We start from the raw sequence: 14,616 nt of genomic DNA, 5'->3' as shown, positions 1-14,616 counted from the left end.
AGAGGATTGCAGCAGTAGCTTGGTGCATTTGATGCATTTTAATGCTAGAAAACCTCACTTATTTCATAACAAGCAATTCTGCAGTATTTAAATGGGGTAAACGGGTGGAGATGATTTTACCGTAAGTTGTCTGAATTGCGAGAGGGCACACAGCTTTTTTTCTCCTGCTAAAAGATTTGAGTCTTCTCCAATACAAGTTACTATAAATGTGTACAAGCTACTAAGGCCCGTATTCAATTAGTTTCGCTTATGTGATAAATTTTCGCATGCCGGACTTTTCGCCTACATCGCCTATTTTTAGCTGTGGAAACTTATTGTGCGCGTACTTTCAATTCCAAAAGACGCTAAAATGGAGAAACGCGAAGTCAGAACAGGCGAAAAGTGGTGTCAGTATCGTGGAAATCAGCTTGAACCCCCCAAAATAGAAACATTGGGGACCAATGTAGTAGTGCCTGATTAGCCCTAATTAAACTGTTTGGGGTACTTAAGTTGGTACAATTGCCTATAATTAGCATCTTTGCACAAGTGGTGAAGAATAGTATTAAGCAGTTTTTTTGGGGAGAAAATAAGTAGTCCTGTCAAATTTGGGGTAATTTGGGGTATTTTGATACTTTTTATGTTTGTACCCCCACTTTGTACTTTTTCGCCTAAATTTCAAACCACTTTTTAGTAGTGTTCCTTACTTTTTTAGGGATTTTTTGACTCAGTTATCCTTTGGGGGCCTGTTCCAAGGGTTCTGAGTGGTTTCCCCACCTTTGCACCCCTAAATAAAAATGTTGTGGATCTCGGCTTTTCACTTCTAATTGGATACAGGCCTAAGTTTGCCTTTTGGAGGTGAAATTAATAGAGACAATCGCGAAATGGTGCACAAATAATAAATGCAAACAAGGAAATAGTCACATACCTCTGTAACATAACTTATAGCATCTTTCACATTTAACTCATGGAAAACATTAAGAATACGATCTTGTGTTTTTTGGGCTGATTTTCGCATAAATATTTTGCTGAGATATTTTGCATCGATGTTTGAGATCCTAAAACAAAATATACAATATGAAGATTCATAACAATTTGCCAAAAGAGATGAACTGTATTCATTCTAGATTGCTGTCAACTGCAGAGTCGCAGTAGTGATGTCAGATGCAGAGTCACAGTAGTGATGTCAGATGTAGAGTCGTAGTAGTGATGTCAGAATCCGAGTCGCAGTAGTGATGTCAGATTCTGAGTCACCGTAGTGATGTCAGAACTGAGTCACAGTAGTGGTGTCAGAACCTGAGTCGCAGTAGTGATGTCAGAACTGAGTCGTATTAGTGATGTCAGATGCTGAGTTGCAGTAGTGATGTCAGATGCAGAGTCACAGTAGTGATGTCAGATGTAGAGTCACAGTAGTGATGTAAGATGTAGAGTCGTAGTAGGGATGTTAGATCCTGAGTCGTGATGTCAGATTCTGAGTCACCGTAGTGATGTCAGAACTGAGTCACAGTAGTAGGGATGTCAGATCCTGAGTCGTAGTAGTGATGTCAGAATCTGAGTTGCAGTAGTGATGTCAGATTCTGAGTCGCAGTAGTGATGTCAGAACTGAGTCGCAGTAGTGATGTCAGATTCTGAGTCGTAGTAGTGATGTCAGATTCTGAGTCGCAGTAGTGATGTCAGATTCTGAGTCGCAGTAGTGATGTCAGATTCTGAGTCGCAGTAGTGATGTCAGATGCAGAGTCACAGTAGTGATGTCATATGTAGAGTCGCAGTAGTGATGTAAGATGCAGAGTCACAGTAGTGATTTTAGATGCACAGATGCAGAAGTGTACAGAAAATGGATTGAGAATTCCTTGGAGGTGACTGCGAGGTAGCTGGTCAGAGAGATAGAGATGGTCTGCCTTATGGGCATTTTATGGGTGTGTCCCTGAAATGTTTGTGTACCCAGACACTTAGTCGCTCACATTGAGATTCTGCGCCTAGCATGGGGCTGGTGCAAGTTCCTATGCACCAAGATGCACCAAAAAACATTGTAGTGTCTGTGGACACTCTTGTACATTAATACACAAAGGTGAACACCAAGGGAAGAGCTTGTAGTGGCATTAGCATAAAGTCACAGACGTGCAACTGGCACAAGATGCTGCACCCAGCTCAGAATCAGCACCAACCATAAGTAATATTCCTGCCATATGTGACACTATTTTAGATTGTTTCTTTTAAATGGCCACTAAGATATCAGTATCAATATATTCTGACATACACAGAGTCTGCACAAGAAGTTGTTTCCTCAAAACCCCTTACTCACATCTGGTAGCAGAAGTCTCAAGTACTTTGTGATAATGAATATAGGGCTTAATACAGCATTGCACGCAATTGATTATCAGAAATCTTGCCATGCGCAGGACCGGTTCTGGGAGTGCACAGAATGGGTCCTGAGTGATCACACGCAGACCCTTCTATACCACTGCCGGATTGACAGGCAGAGGCATTTAAGGGACAGTGCAGGGGAGTCCAGCGGCCCTGGAAACCGGGGACTGTCGACCCCATTTTCCGGGAGTGGCAAGGCAGGGACTGCATCTACAGACACAGTTTCCTGGCCTCGCAAGTCGGTGGCCAGGTGCTGTCCACCACTGTGACCAATGGTCGTAGTGGTGATCCCAGCCTGCAACCTCAGTCACAGTGCTGGGATCGCAAATCATAGTACTGGTTGTGGGAGGGCAGGTGGCACTTTCACAGGCTGGACTGCAACCCCTCCCCCACTCCCGATCGTGATCTGCTCCACCCCCACAAAAAAAGGGGCATGGCCTGAATAAGTGGGGCCCACCGGGAAATTTCCCAATTCCCCGGCAGCCCAGTCCAAACCTGAGTGGTGCTGTCATGCTGCTGCTAAATTCAAACGGCCCAGCTTACAGTACAGTAATGTTTGAGACCGGGATTGAGCCACAACGCTTGACAGCGGGATTGAACCAGAATGTTGGACACCGGGATTGAACTGGAATGTTGGACACCAGGATTGAACCAGAATGCTGGACACCGGGACTGAACAGGATTAATGGGCACCAGGATTGAACTGGAATGCTGGACACAGCGATTGAACCAGAACAGCTGGAGCCAGGAGTGCTGGTGATGGAAACTGAAGAAATTCACTATCAGCTTGCTGCAGGATATAACAACAAAGCACTTGCACTAGCAGACTGCCAGAAAGTTCCTTATATACCCCTGGACTGTTGGGGATTGGCTGTTGTGGTCAGTTGGTCTGGGAGCAGCACTCTGAATGGTAGAGGAGAGTCATGTGACTGAGTCCAACATGGCTGCATCCATACTGATTTTTGGAGAGAGCTCTGGTGTGTAGTGTACTAGCAAGCTGTGGAAATTTAGAGAGAATAAGGCACTGAGAGTAAATGCATCTTAATGATCTCTACAGTTCAAGTGTAGCATTACTATTTGGACTGCAAACACTGGGCCTGATTTCAGACCCGCTCACGAGCGCTGAGCGCTCACAAGAGGGTCGATGGTGGCCCAGTGCGCATTCACAAGACCAGGATAGCGATGGGCAAACCGTCGCTCTGGGTCTCGCACCAAAGGGGGCGTGCTGTCGATGTTGAGTAACAGCACGCCCCCTTTGGTGGGCGGGCCGGGGGCGTGGCTGCCCAGACGGAGGCGTCCCCATGGGAACGCCTACCGTCTGGGGCCGGCCCCACTGACATCACAAGTGATGTCAGTGGGAGTGCTTTCGGCTGTTTGAGCCGAAAGCACTCCAGGGCTTGCGGCAACGAGACCCTACCACAAGGGTCTCGTCGCAAGCCCGATGGTCGCGATGGTCTTAACCATCGCGACCATCTTCCTGGCCGCTCGCTATAGCTGTTATCTTAACTTGATAACTGATCACAATTTCTGTTTTTTTCTCAGTATACTGGCGAGAATTTTAATTAAAATCTCATGGTTATCGTCTAGCACATTGTATATAATTACTCACTTATCTCTCATGTAGTTGTGTCCAATTTGTCCAGAGACATCTTCAATAGCCGAACAAATGTGATCGAATGCCTGGCAGAAACATAATCACATTAGCAACTTTAAAACAAAAGTTATTTGCCTTTTCTTTCACCCCTCTGCCAATGAGTCTATTTTGGCACTTTTTGGGTTAGTCGCAATACAACATCAATATCAGTAATTTGATTATGCACCGCTCAGTTGCACCTTGTTTATTGATTTTACAGAAAATAATATAAGATTGCTTATCCCTCCTTACACAGCAAATAAAATATATTGCCAAAAATGTGTTTATTTTTAACTGAAATTGCAAGACTGTGAACTAAGGGCCTGATTCAGTACTGAGTGCAGCTATGAATGCAGACCGAGCGACTATTTGGCATTGCGCATGCGCATAAACCGCACTGCTCGATTGCACTGTGACTATGACAGAGGAATCCATCGCAAAGTGAGTGACAGGAGTTTGGGGGGGTGATGAGGGGGTGGTTGGAAGGCGCAGGCGTGTGTGTCCGTTTTAATGCCATTTCCTGGGCATCCGTAAATTAGCCACTGCAATTGCATACACAGCATGAGAGCATGAGAGCTCTCTGCATGCGAAGAGACTTGCAGTGTCTGTGAGAAAGCAGCAGTGGTATCTATGTACTCAATGTGGCCCTAAATGTCAAAATGTCAGAGATGTGCACTGACCCCCGTGTTTTGGTTTTGGGTCTGGATCTCCCCTGGTTTTGGATCTGGATGGGTTATGCCAAAACCTCACCTCCGTGTTTTGTTTTTCAGGTTTTGGTTTTGGATCTGGATTTAAAATTGGCCTTTTTTTGTTCCTACAGTATTATTAACCTCAATAACATTTATTTCCACTCGTTTCCAGTCAATTTTGACCACCTCACAGCTCACAATATTTATTTTTTTTCATCTAGTTAAGGGCCAAAAGGTTGCATCCAGCTAGCTGGCTCAAAACTGAGTGATAAATAGAGTTGAGGACTGTGCAAAGATGATGGTTGGGGTAACCCTTGAGGATTGAATAATTGATAATTGTTGCAGTCCCTGGCTGAAGAATTAATAATTGGTGCAGCCCCTGTATGAAGAATTGATAATTGGTGCAGCCCATGGATGAAGAATTAATAATTGGTGCAGCCCCTGGCTGAAGAATTGATAATCGGTGCAGCCACTGGCTGAAGAATTGATAATTGGTGCAGCCCTTGGCTGAAGAATTGATAATTGGTGCAGTCCCTGGCCGAAGAATTGATAATTGGTGCAGCCCCTGGCTGAAGAATTGGTAATTGGTGCAGCCCCTGGCTGAATTGATAATTGGCGCAGCCCCTGGTTGGCTGAAGAATTGATAATTGGTGCAGCCCCTGGCTGAAGAATTGATAATTGGTGCAGCCCCTGGCTGAATTAATAATTGGTGCAGCCCTGGCTGCAGAATTAATAATTGGTGCAGCCCCTGGCTGGCTGAAGAATTGATAATTGGTGCAGCCCCTGGCTGGCTGAAAAATTGATAATTGGTGCAGCCCCTGGCTGAAGAATTGATAATTCATAGTTAATTGTTGATGCAGCCTCCAGGCTGAGTAGTAGTGGAATACAGAGCTATGATTAGTACTACAACAGCCTTGAGACCTAGAACTTTTGGCAAGTTGCGGCCATTACAGCTTTGAGGGCTGGTGAGGACTGACAACAGCTGACCTTTGGGCCGTGAAGCAGGATGTGGCCTTTGGGCCATGCAGCAGCCTTAAGGGTTGAGAACCCTTGGCTGAATGTCACTGTTGTGCGACTTGTGCCGTCGGGTTGACACAACAAGCAGCAATTGGTTCAGAATTTTCTTTAAAAAAAATGAAAGGGGGCATGGAGGAGATGCTGTGTGTGGCCTTTACAATTTCTGGGCATTCATAAACCATAACATTAAAAATGTCAGGCAGCAATGCCCCAACCAACACATAATGGAAAGGAAAAAGGTGTAAGATGGAATTGTCCTTGGGCCCTCCAACCCACCCTTACGTTATATATATGAAATAGGAAATTCACAGTTTAACAAACCAATCACTTCAGTGACAGGGACTCCCACTTGTGGCTGAAATGATTGGTTTGTTTGGACCCCCCACAAAACAAGCTGCCAATGCGCAGTGGACATTGGTGGCAATAATCCCATACACAAACTGGCTTTACAATACTTTAGATGTCGTCATCGTCATCCCCGTCAGTGTGTGTATCCTCCTCGTCTTCAGACAATATGAATTCATCCCCGCTGGAATCCACCATTACAGAGTCAGACGCTAATGTCTTTTTTGGACTTAAGTGCTGGTAAAGGTCTTCCTCGTGGAATTTTTCCATATTCCATATCATCTTTTCCATATTTTTGGGAAGTAACCTCCTACACCGATCGCTGACAAGGTTCCTGGCTGCACTGAAAACTCTTTTAGAATACACACTGGAGGGTGGGAAACTTAATTAATGCACAGCCAGTTTCTGTAAGGGACTCCAAATTGCCTCTTTTTCCTGCCAGTAGTGAAACGGACTGTCTGACATACCTATTTGGATGTTATCCCTAAAATAGTCATCCACCATTCTCTGAATGGTGACTGTATCAGACAAAGTCACGGTAGACATGTCACTCATTGTAGGTAATTCTTTCAGACCCAACCAGATGTCATTAGATTTTGCTGACTGATCTGCATCACCACCAGCAGTGGGTCTCTTAGGAAAATGCACTTTTTTCCTGGCAGCTGTAGAAACTGAAGGAGGAGATGCTGCTGTGTCACGTTCCGCTTGAGCTGACAATTTTTTCACCACCAGCTCTTTGCATCTTTTCAGATTTATGTCCGTCATAAGAAAGAAAGACACAAGGTATGACTTAAGCCTAGGATCAAATATGGTCGCCAAAATATAGTGATCTTATTTCAAGGGATTGATGACCCTTGGATCCTGTCAAAGCGAATGAAGGGCTTGATCTACAAGTCCCACTTACTTAGCATACTTAGAAGAATCACTCCGTTTCAGCTCCTCCCTCAGTTTCTCCAGCTGCTTTTGCGAAAGTCTGATTAGGGGAATGACCTGACTCAAGCTGGCAGTGTCTGAACTAACTTCACATGCAGCAAGTTCAAAGGGTTCAACACGGAAATTATTCTCCACTGAGCTTGACTAAGGTGCATTCCTGCTCCTCTCTCTATGTCATAAGCCGTAGTGTAGCCTTGGATGGCCTTTTTCTGTTCCTCCATCCGCTAAAGCATATGGAGGGTAGAATTCCACCTAGTTACTACCTCTTGCTTCAGCTGATGGCAGGACAAATTCAACAGTTCTTGCTGGTGCTGCAATCTTCGACATGCAGTTGCTGAATGTTGAAAATGTCCAGAAATCTTTCGGGCCACCGAGAGCATCTCCTGCATGCCCCTGTCATTTTAAAAAATATGTTGCACCACCAAATTCATTCTGTGAGCAAAACATGGGATGTGATCGAATTTGCTGGCATTGTCAGAAATCACAAATCCCGAGGAAAGTCCAAGTGGGGTAAGCCATTTTGCAATAATTTCCCTGAGTTTCTCTAAGAGGTTCTCAGTGGTATGCCTCTTACTGAAACTGGTGATACACAGAGTAGTCAGCCTCTGAATGAGCTGGCATTTCTAAGCTGCTGCTGCTGTTGTTGCTGTTGTAGGCAATACACCTACCCAATGGGCTGTCACAGTCATGTAATCTTTAATTTGCCTTGTCCCACTTGTCCACATATGTGTGGTTAAGTGAACAGTGGGCACAATGGCAATTTGGAGGATATTAATAAGATTTTTTTTAATGCCCTTGTACAGATTGGGAATTGCTATTCTAGAGAAGTGAAATCTAGATGGCACATTGTAGCGGGGACACAGGATCTCCATTAACTGGGTAAAACCCACTGCATTAATGGTGGACACTGGACGCACATCTAATACTAGCATCAGTAATCTGCTGTGAAAATGGGTGTTTGCTGTCATACTTGTTTGCCAATGCAATGGATTGTGTGATAGTCAATTGTTTGGTTATACTTCAACTACTAAAAGTTGCCTTCTTCCTGGTCCCCTTCTGGGATGAAGATCAAGTCATAGCAATAGCAGCAGCAGGCGTAACACTCAAGGATCCTTCTGAGGAACAATGGATAGGAGAGGAGTCAGTCCTTATGATATTGGATGCAGGACTACTTCCGATCACGAAAGAGGATGTTGATGATGATGCAGGTGTTGGTGGTGGATATTGCAGGTGCTTGGATCCAGATAGAAGGGAGCAGCTTGTTGACACTTGACTGATTGTTGTTTGTTTTACTTTTGTTGTCTCCAAAGTTTCAATACCCTTTCCGATTTGATGAATGGGCTGCAAGTGATGTAACAGGGAGGAGGTGCCAAGATGGTTAAGGTCCTTACCTCTACTCACTGTTACTTGGCAATGGTCACAAATGGCTTGGCAAAAGTTGTCCGGATTTGGGTGGAAATAATTCCCCACATGAGAAGTGGATTCTTTTGTCCTTTGCCCAGGCTGTCACAATCCTGGCTAGTTTTTACCTTTTGTGATTAACCTCTGCCAGCTGCTCCATGGATCTGTGTTTGTAATTCTCCTGGGACATCTGCTCTGGCTGAATCATGCTGGCTGTAACATCTCTGTGTGTGCAGACTGCTCTTCCCCCACACGGATTAAACACCTGGACCCTGCTCTGTCTGTGAGCATTGCTAGTCTTGATTGGAGTCGCAGGTGTGGTCCTGATTCTCAAGGGCTGCAGAGGTGATTGCTCCCTCTGCATGTTGTGCCTTGCTCCACTCAGAGTGCCACTGCCAGACCACCTGTCTGTATCCACCAATCGCTGCCAGACTCTAGGTATATAGATCCTCCTCTAATAGCACTCAGTGCTTGAACATCTTGTTACATTCCATGGTGTACAACTTATTCTATAGCTGTACCTCTGAGTACCAGTATGTCCCAGGCTCCTGCTGGTTCCTAGACCAGTGCTATCCGTAAGCCTGCTGCGTTCAGCTATCCACGCTACCAGCCTCTCACCTACGGCTCCCAGGCCGCTCCAAGTAGCTTCCACGCTACCAGCTTCTCCACACGGCTCCCAGGCCACACCAAGTAGCTTCCATGCTACCAGCTTCTCCATACGGCTCCCAGGCCACTCCACGTAGCCACCCAGCTACCAGCATCTACCCACGGCTATCCAGTCGCTCCACGTAGCCACCCAGCTGCCAGCATCTACCCACGGCTATCCGGACACTCCACGTAGCCACCCAGCTACCAGCATCTACCCACGGCTATCCAGCTGCTCCACGTAGCCACCCAGCTACCAGTGTCTACCCATGGCTATCCAGCCGCTCCACCTAGCCACCCAGCTACCAGCGTCTACCCACGGCTATCCAGCCGCTCCACGTAGCCACCCAGCTACCAGCATCTACCCACAGCTATCCAGCCGCTCCACGTAGCCACCCAGCTACCAGCATCTACCCACGGCTATCCGGCCGCTCCACGTAGCCACCCAGCTACCAGCATCTACCCACGGCTATCCAGCTGCTCGACGTAGCCACCCAGCTACCAGCATCTACCCATGGCTATCCAGCCACTCCACGTAGCCACCCAGCTACCAGCGTCTACCCACGGCTATCCGGCCACTCCACGTAGCCACCCAGCTACCAGCATCTACCCACGGCTATCCAGCCGCTCCACGTAGCCACCCAGCTACCAGCGTCTACCCACGGCTATCCAGCCACTCCACGTAGCCACCCAGCTACCAGCGTCTACCCACGGCTATCCAGCCGCTCCACGTAGCCACCCAGCTACCAGCGTCTATTCATGGCTATCCAGCCGCTCCACGTAGCCACCCAGCTACCAGCGTCTACTCACGGCTATCCAGCCGCTCCACGAAGCCACCCAGCTACCAGCGTCTACCCACGGCTATCCAGCCGCTCCACATAGCCACCCAGCTACCAGCATCTACCCACGGCTAACCAGCCGCTCCATGTAGCCACCCAGATACCAGCATCCACCCACGGCTATCCTGCTGCTCCACGTAGCTACCCAGATACCAGCATCTACCCACGGCTATCCAGTCGCTCCACGTAGCCACCCAGCTACCAACGTCTACCCACGGCTTCCCAAGCCACAACAAGTAGCTTCCACGCAACCATCCATCTGCAAGCCCATCTACTAGTAACCTGACCAGCTCAGTCAGCCTTCCTGCCGGTCCCAGTCTGGTTCCTCCAAGTCCACTCACCTCACGGCTCATTAGCTGCACCAAGTAGCTTCCATGCTACCATCCACCTGCAAGCTCATCTACTGGTACCCCGACCAGCTCAGTCAGCCTACCTGCCGGTCCCAGTCTGGTCCCTCCAAGTTCCTTCTGGTCTCATTCCAACGTCTCAAGTTTCCAGTTCCAGTCACTCATCACCAAAGGCAGTTCTCACTGCTACCCACTTCTTATATTAAAAGAGCTATTCATGTTACCCATGGTTCCAGTCCAGCCGGCCTCCAGTGATTCCAGTTCATCACCTGATACAGGTAACTCACTAGCACCAACTGTGACACAGGCATGGCAACAATGGGATTTTTCCCGCCATGGGCAACAACAACTGTTCGCTGATTTACAGTATTTACACAAACAGTCTCGCCATCAACCTCCTCATCATCATCAACATCCTTGTTGATGTCGCCAACTACATAAATATCCTCCTTGTGCAATTCCACAGAAGCTTCCTCGATTTCTACGTCAGAAGAAGGCACACAAATGGTGGAAGGAGGATCCTCTTCAAGTACAGTATTACTAGAAAGGTCAGGCTCACACATGGTAACAGAGGACACACTTGGACTCTCCTCAGAGATTTGTGATTTTTCAGAGCACACAGTTGGTTCCAGTGTCTTACTCGTCTTAACAATTTTTATTTGTTTGTAGCTACCCTACAAGCAGAGGGGCTTAAATCATCACTAGAACCACCAGTCATAAATAATAAAGGCCTGACTTAAGCCCCGGTACATCGGCCTTCATAGATGACGTTGACGGCCTTGCATCGTCATCATGACTGCTGCCGGCAGCTACAAGAGTGCTATATGGATCCTGCTCTCTGGTTATGTAAAATATATGCAAGCATATAAAATTCAGGAGCATATATATTGATGTGACTTACCTCAGTATAATAGTACTAAACAAGCAGCTCCTAATTGTGATAAATCTGTATTAACTCCTTGTCTCTCTAGATAAAAAGCCTGGATCTAAAGTTAATAAAATGATTGGCCAATATTGATGCCTATAGTATTAACTAATCCAGACAAGGAGCGCTAATTAAAAGGTATAACAATTTATTACATACAATGCATAATATAACAGTAAATAGTAAAAGATGGAAACACACATACATAAAAATGCAAGCTGATACCTAATATTAATACATTTCTAATATAATAATTTCTGGAAACCACCTCTGCAGAAGGTGTCTCCTATATGATATATATTATAGAACCATCTGATTCCTCATAGCATAGAGCAGTCTCTAGTATCCAAACGGAAACAGAAGTTAAGGGCTCTATTTATTAACATTATTTTTACTAAAATAAAGTGAAAAAGGCTCTTTTCACACCCTTTTCACATTATTTTAGTATCACCTATAGTTATTACAGGGCAATTGGAGTAGAATTCGTAAAATTCTACTCCAAGCCCTAAGTATCACTTATATTTAGTAATCAGATCGCATTTCCCATAATTGTAAAGGGAAATGTGATCTGGCCAAAGTTACTAAAAATAAATTGTGAAAAAATACCGGGGAAAGCCCTGTGATAATAACGCCACCTGGAGGTGCCATTATCCAGGGTCTCCCCCGGTTACCGGACTCCTGCTCTGCTCTAACGGGGAGAGCAGAGCCGGGAGTCGGTCCCAGTAATCAGCTGTGTTGTCTAAACAGACAGCAAGCTGATTACTGTAAAAAAAAGAAAAAAAAATGTAAACATTTTTTTTACTTACCTGACTCCAGGTACCGGTGATCGGGCCTCCGGTGATGTCTCTCCTCCGGTCAGCTGGTCTCCCATAGTGCACTGCGGCCCGGTCATCAGGTGATCGGGTCCCAGTGCAGTATGGGAAATCACCTGATTGGAGGCATGGAGGACATCACCGGAGGCCCGGATCATGCAGGTAAGTGTAATTAAGGGAGAGGGGGGGTCGCGGGGGGGGGAGGGTCGCAGGAGGGTCTGCAATCGCAGGGGCAGGACTTAGCGCCGGGGCGGAGCTTAACGCCAGGGGGTAGCAGCGGCGGCCGGCACATGCGCGGGCACTTTGTCAAGGTACTTTTTGCAAAAATACCGTGACTAGTGTGCGGAGGGGATTCGCAAGGACAGAGCTTTATCGCAAGCTCTGTTCCTGCAAGGGATTTGTAGTAAATCCACTACAATCTGCATTCAATATGCGGATTGTAGTAAATAGAGCCCTTAATCACCAATGTTGTTGTAAATGGTTAATAAGCATCTCCAGATGTTGGTATAGTGCTTTGGAGTTTGCACTAAGTATCTATTGATTAACTTGTATCAGTTCTTAAATGATGGCAGGTAATTTATACAGTGTGTCCTAATTTTTCATTCCGGTTGTGGAGCATGCAGAGGGTGGGAGCTGGGAGCTGTTGCTGATGCTGGTGCTGACACTGACCATAAGGGCTGGCTAGCTACTGTCCATATAGGGGCTGGCTACTGTTGTCCATACAGGGGCTGGAGCATGCAGAGGGAGGGAGCTGGGAGCTGTTGCTGATGCTGACACTGACCATAAGGGCTGGCTGGCTACTGTTGTCCATGTAGGGGCTGGCTACTGTTGTCCATAAGGGCTGGCTGTTGTCTAGAGGGGCTGGCTGTTGTACTGTCCATAAGGGCTGGCTGGCTGGCTGTAGTGCTGTGTTGTCCAGTGGGTGCTCTGTCCTTCAGGGGTGTTCTGAGTCTTCACCCACCCCCAGTGTGAAAAAACAATATTATTTTTTTTCTGTGTGCATGTTAGCCACACCGGTCATCAGTGTAGCAGCTCATGGGTGCTGTGCTGCTGTCTGTCAAGAGCTGCTAGCCAAAAAATAATACAGGCAATTTTTTTTGAATGCGTGTTAGCCACACCTGTCATCGGCGTAGCTGCACAGGGGTGCTGTGCTGCTGTCTGTCAAGGGCTGCTGCCCAAAAAATAAAACCAACAATTTTTTTTGTGTGCATGTTAGCCACACCTGGCTGTCACTGTTATCGGCTTAGCTGCGCAGGGGTGCTGTGCTGCTGTCTGTCAAGGGCTGCTGCTAAAAAAATAAAAGCAACAAATTTTTTTGTGTGCGTGTTAGCCACACCTGGCTGTCACTGTCATCGGAGTAGCTGTGCTTCTGTCTGTCAAGGGCTGCTGCCCAAAAAATAAAAGCAACAAATTTTTTTGTGTGCGTGTTAGCCACACCTGGCTGTCACTGTCATCGGAGTAGCTGTGCTTCTGTCTGTCAAGGGCTGCTGCCCAAAAAATAAAAACAATTTTTTTTTGTGTGCGGTTGTGTGCATAGCGATCGCGGCGGGACATTTTATAGAATCCAAAACTTGCAAGAATCCGACAGCGGGATGATGATGTTTTGCCTCGATTTCAGATCCGAGCCAGGTGGGAAAACCCGAGCCGGCTCGCATCTGACTCAGATCACCGATGTTCGGGCGGGTTCGGATCTCTGAGATCCGAACCCGCTCATCTCTAGTTATAAACTCCACCAAGAAATACTTGGTGGTTCTTGGTTCCACATTTTTTATTTGTCCAAAGGCATACCATTTTCAAATAAAATTACATTCTATCACATTGAGGGGTAGATGTCAAACCTTGGAGAGAGATAAAGTGGAGATAAATAATTTACCAACCAATCAGCTCTAACTGTCGTTTTTAAAATACAGCTTATTGGTTGGTACTTTATCTCTCTCCAAGGTTTAATGCATTTTCCCCCAAATTCCCCCTTGTGTTGCAGCTAGGAGGGGGACATTTTGCTAATCTCTGGATTTTTTATGTTTTTTACAGTGTAGGGTATTCTAATTTGGGGACACATTGTGTAAAAGAGGGGACTTCCTAGTGTGGAGGTGCCAAGATGGTATAAATTGGGCACATTTAGTGTACTCAAGCCATCCACTATATCTACTAATGGTTTTGTTGGATATTATCTGGTGATCACATATAATAACAGATAATAATAATCATCACTAAGAAGCCAAATCATTTGACTATTGAATGCAGAATGGGGGATCCAGAATCAGTATGAGATACCGGCAGCTGAATAAATACCGACGCTGTAAGCCTGAATGGTGCATAATCCCGACAGGTGCAGGTAAGTACCCTAACCCTCCCTTCCCCTCACCCTCCCTCACCCTCCCTTAGTGGTTCCTAACCCTAACCTCTCCAGGGGGTGCCTACCCCTGACTTACCCCCAGTGGTGCCTAACCCTAGCCCTCCCTTCCCGCACCCTAAACCTAACCCTCCCAGGGGGGTGTGCCTAACCTTAACCTTCCCTAGTGGTGTCTAATCCTAACCCCCCTTCTCGTAGCCTAGCCCTAACCCTCCCCTGGGGTGCCTAACCCTAATCTCCCACGGGGGTGCCTAATCCTAGCCCCACAATCCCTGGCTATCCATTCATACTTTCCGCTGCATGGATGTTCGGGATTACGGGCGTCGGCATTATGCCG

The 14,616-nt window shown here is 46.6% G+C and overlaps 1 protein-coding gene across 1 annotated transcript in view; it reads right to left on the bottom strand.

Moving 5' to 3' along the window:
* The window catches only part of LOC148511403 (sodium/hydrogen exchanger 3-like), a 184,073-nt gene that overhangs the window by 66,641 nt on the left and 102,816 nt on the right, over positions 1–14,616 (bottom strand). The window contains exons 8-9 of the mRNA XM_088442279.1: positions 3,950–4,020; positions 905–1,034 (exon numbers count right to left, since the gene is read on the bottom strand). Of these exons, the coding sequence (XP_088298405.1) occupies positions 905–1,034; positions 3,950–4,020 (201 nt within the window). The remainder of the gene's footprint in view (positions 1–904; positions 1,035–3,949; positions 4,021–14,616) is intronic.

The sequence above is a fragment of the Taudactylus pleione genome, unplaced genomic scaffold (assembly GCF_031769625.1).
Source record: "Taudactylus pleione unplaced genomic scaffold, aTauple2 ptg000309l, whole genome shotgun sequence".
Classification (NCBI taxonomy): domain Eukaryota; kingdom Metazoa; phylum Chordata; class Amphibia; order Anura; family Myobatrachidae; genus Taudactylus; species Taudactylus pleione.
The sequence above is the reverse complement of the archived record's forward strand: the minus strand, read 5'-3'. Positions and strand labels throughout refer to the sequence as shown.